Source organism: Cryptomeria japonica, chromosome 9, assembly GCF_030272615.1.
Source record: "Cryptomeria japonica chromosome 9, Sugi_1.0, whole genome shotgun sequence".
NCBI classification, from domain to species: domain Eukaryota; kingdom Viridiplantae; phylum Streptophyta; class Pinopsida; order Cupressales; family Cupressaceae; genus Cryptomeria; species Cryptomeria japonica.
Genome location: NC_081413.1, coordinates 615,909,769 through 615,914,557, shown reverse-complemented (window position 1 = coordinate 615,914,557; position 4,789 = coordinate 615,909,769). Strand labels below are relative to the sequence as shown.

Genomic DNA, 4,789 nt, shown 5'->3' with positions numbered 1-4,789 from the left:
TGTAGCAAAAGATAATACAATTGATCCAAACAAAAGAACCTACAAAATGGCAAGGGTTGATTGTGATCCATCCTCCCATTTTATGTTGGTCAAGCATCTGGTTCCTCTCCTTTTGCTTTTTCCCCGTTCTCCACCTCCTCCTCCAGCATTTCTCATCATACATATGCAGGTTTCCTTAAAATAATTCAATGAAATGTCCATATTATCATAAAGCAGGTCTTTGAAAGATACCCAACAGTTTATATAAGCGTTGATCTGCATTGCACTCTATGTATCTAATCTTACAAGGCCAGCAGCATCATCTGGATTGCCAAATGCTCAAAACAAAAACTTAAAAACAACAAAAAGAAACTTTAATAGAAATGAAAAATAAAAATTTATCCCTCATAGTTACTGCAGGTTTGACATGATCCACATTTTTATTTTGCAAACCTATTTTTCAGATTGCTTCATTTAGCATCACCAATAATCTCCACATGAACATTGTCCCTGTTCAAAATGATGAAAACTCATTTAGCATCACCAATAATCTCCACATGAACATTGTCCCTGTTTAAAATGATGAAAACGGTTCGCATCTCTGACAACAATTTCTCTTGCAACAATTTTGGAGATAAATTTTGTTGCAGTGTGGCAATCAGCACATACTCGAAGGTTCTTAACAACTCTAATAGTTGTTCCAAAGGGCATATTTAACAAACCAAATGCAATTGCTAACTTTTCACTATGGTGGCATAGAAATAATTCTTTTTCCTCCTCTTCCACATCATTAAGTAAATGTTTTGAATCTGGAAAATAACCTGCTGCCTTCATCTCCCAAGCCAGTTTCTCCAACTTCGCATAGATCTCCTGTGTCTGTGGATGCGATCTATCTCCTGCACAAAAAGCATGTACCACTTTATGGCATTCAATCCAACTACATCCCGGGATCTTTTTCATTCCTTCATCTTTCATCAATCTCCTTAACATTTGAACCTCACCCCACCTGCCTGCTTCTGCATAGATATTTGAGAGCAGCACATAGGTTGCAGCATTTTTAGGATCCAAATCAAAAAGCAGAATTGCTGTATATACTCCTAAGCCTATATTCATATGTAATCTACAAGCCCCGAGAAAACACATCCACACAACCACTACAGGTTTAACTGGCATCTTAATGATAAATTTTAGGGTGTCCTCAAGATAGCCAGAACGGGCAAGAAGGTCAACCATGTACACATAATGATCAACTGTGGGTGTAATGCAGTAAAAGTCACTCATGTGATTGAAGTATGTACAACCCTCATCCACTAAACCTGCATGGCTGCATGCGCATAGAATACAAGCAAAGCTTATAATGTCAGGATATGTTCCAGAGTGTTTCATTAATTCAAAGACTTTGAGAGCATCCTTGCAAAATCCATTTTGTGCATATCCTACAATCATGGCATTCCATGAGACCACATTTCTTTGAGACATTTTGTCAAAGAGTTCACGTGCCTTGCCTATGCTTCCACATTTTGCATACATGTCCACCAAGGCAGTTGCAACTACAACATCTGACGAAATTCCTCTGTCATTTATGCTTTGATGGATGTCCATACCCTGCTCCAAAGCTCCCATTTTGGCACAGGCGGGGAGGATGCTGGCAAAGGTTGTGGAGTCTTCTTTTATACCCGCCAATTGCATTTGCTTGAAAGTTTCTAAAGCCTTCTCAACAAATCCGTTTTGTGTATATCCTGCAATCATTGTATTCCATGAGATTACATCTTTTTGAGGCATTTTGTCAAACAATTCACATGCCTTGTCTATGCTTCCACATTTTGCATACATATCCATCAAGGCAGTTGAAACAACAACATTTGACAAAATTCCTCTATCCATTATGCTTTGATGGATGGCCATACCCAGTTCCAAAGCTCCCATTTTGGCACAAGCAGAGAGAATGTTGGCAAAGGTTGTGGAGTCTGGCTTTACACCTGCCAATTGCATTTGTTTGAAAGTTTTTAAAGCCTTTTCAACAAGTTCATTCTGTGCATATCCTAAAATCATTGCATTCCATGAGAAGACATCTCTTTGAGGCATTCTGTCAAACAATTCATATGCCTTGTCTATCCTTCCACATTTTGCATACATGTCTACCAGAGCATTTCCAACTATAATATCTGTCAAAAGCCCCCCTTCCAGTATGCTTTGATGGATGTTCATACCCAGTTCCAAAGCTCCCATTTTGGCACAGGCAGGGAGGATGCTGGCAAAGGTTGTGGAATTTGGCTTAACACCTGCCAATTGCATTTGTTTTAAAGTTTTTAAAGCCTTTCCAACAAATCCATTTTGTGCATACCCGGCAATCATTCCAGTCCATGAGATCACATCTCTTTTATGCATTTTGTCAAATAGTCCATGCACCTTGTCTATCCTTCCACATTTTGCATACATATCTACCAGAGCATTTCCAACTATAATATCTGACAAAAATTCCCCTTCCATTATGCTTCGATGGATTTCAATACCCAGTTCCATAGCTCCCATTTTGGCACAGGCAGAGAGGCTGCTGGCAAAAGTTCTGGAGTTTGGCTTTACACCTACCAACTGCATTTGCTTGAAAGTTTCTAAAGCCTTTTCAACATATTCATTTTGTGCATATCCTGCAATCATCACATTCCATGAGACCACGTTTCTTTGAGGCATTTTGTCAAACAGTTCACGTGCCTTGTCTATACTTCCACATTTTGCATACATGTCTATCAAAGCAGTTACAACTACAACATCTGACAAAATTCCTCTATCTTTGATGTTTTGATGGATGTCAATACCCTGTTTTAAAGCTCCTATTTTAGCACAGGCAGGAAAGATGATGGCTAAGGTTACGGAGTTTGGATTTATACCTTCCAATTGCATTTGCTTGAAAGTATCTAAAGCCTTTTCAACAAATCCGTTTTGTGCATATCCTGCAATCATGGCGTTCCATGAGACCACATCTCTTTGAGGCATTTTATCAAATACTTCATGTGCCTTGTCTATCCTTCCACATTTTGCATACATGTCTACCAGAGAACTTGCAACTACAATATTTGACGAAATTCCCCTATCCTTTATGCTTTGATGGATGTCCATACCCTGTTCTAAAGCTTCCATTTTAGCACAGGCAGGAAGGATGCTAGCAAAAGTTGTTAAGTCAGGCTTTACACCTGCCAACTGCATCTGCTTGAAAGTTTCTAAAGCATTTTCAACAAATCCTATATGTGCATATCCTACAATCATTACATTCCATGAGACGACATTTCTCTGAGGCATTTGGTCAAACAGTTCACGTGCCTTGCCTATGCTTCCACATTTTGCATACATGTCTACTAGGGCAGTTGCAACTACAACATTTAACGAAATGCCTCTATCCTTTATGGTTCGATGGATGTCTATGCCCTGTTCCAAAGCTCCCATCTCGGCACAGGCTGGAAGTACGCTGGCAAATGTGAACTGATCTGGTTGGAAACCTGTTTGTTGCATTTGGTGAAATAGTGTGACTGTCTCGTGAGGATACCCATGTCTTCTGTAGGCTGCAATAATCGTATTCCATGAGACGTTGTCTCGTTCATTCATATGGTCAAACACTTTACGAGCATGAACCAAACTTCCGCACTTCGCATACATGTAAATAAGTTTATTATGAGAAGTTGTGCGCGTAGCAAGTGCAAATCGTCTGTGAGCGACGAAAGAGTGGACGACTTTACCTTGTGAAAGCGCATTGTTGAGAATACAGGTCTGCAATATTTTAATATATGTAGAGGAATCTATAGGGGGGTTGTGTGCAGTAAGCAGAATGTGCAGCGCCTCCTTCAACTGGCCCTCTCTACATAATGTTGTCAGATTAAAATGAGTAGTAGCTGACGATGGCATTTTATGGTTGTAACTGTAATGTCAAAAATGTGCAGTGTTATTCAGTCTACGTGGACCACAATAACAATTGCCAATGGTAAGCCTGAGACCATTTTCACTAAATTATTTCTCCCAAGCCATTAAATTGGTTTTTACAAGAGTTTAACTGCAATCAAGACAAGGAAGGATTACCCTCGTCAGGTAACCCCTCAGGTATTTCTCAATAAAATTATCATCCCATCTACAGGAATTTTTGACAGCGGACCTTCTAGGACAGTACTGTTGGATAGTGGCTTCCAGGTCCGACAATGGTTTCTCTATACCATCCAGAGTTCGTATTTCTGTTGCTTCTTCCATAGCCTCAGTATCGTCTTCTGGACTTCGTTACAAGTTCCAAAAACTATGTCTGATTCATATTACGCTCATTCCTCGGCCACAGAGCTAAGCACTTCTTTGTGTGTACTTTTCTCAATTGATCGAAGGGTAAGCACTTCTTTGTTTGTAGTTTTCTCAATTGATCTATAGTCCTCATATGGAATATAGAATATCCTAAGATTCCTCATTCTTGGTAAATGTAAAATGGACATTTAATTATCTACAATTAAGATTTGAAGGCATATTCATCATAAATCTTGTCGAAATAACGTATCTAGTGTGAAGTGTCCAAAAAATGACTCTTAAAAGATTCGACCAAAACTTAATCTAATAATCTCTAGTAGTTGAATAAAAAATATCATTCGTAATTAGTATAATATCATATTTATATGTAAAATATAACTTATAAGCAACTTAAATAGACCAAATACTTATTATTAATCATAAATGTATTGTGTTATTTCTAACTTTTATATCCAACACCAAAGGACCAATAGTTGAGCACCAAAAAATATTTGTTGTTATAAAAATAACATATTATTATATAAATTTTTGTGAT

General features: G+C 38.3%; 1 protein-coding gene across 1 annotated transcript; it reads right to left on the bottom strand.

The window, feature by feature from the left end:
- Positions 1–336: 336 nt before the first annotated feature.
- Positions 337–4,348, bottom strand: LOC131858170 (pentatricopeptide repeat-containing protein At2g03880, mitochondrial-like). The gene is made up of 2 exons (XM_059211268.1): positions 2,868–4,348; positions 337–2,627 (listed from the first exon to the last, which is right to left on the bottom strand). The coding sequence occupies exons 1-2, from the start codon at positions 3,874–3,876 to the stop codon at positions 520–522; spliced, it is 3,117 nt and encodes a 1,038-aa protein (XP_059067251.1). The 5' UTR covers positions 3,877–4,348; the 3' UTR covers positions 337–519.
- Positions 4,349–4,789: the final 441 nt, after the last annotated feature.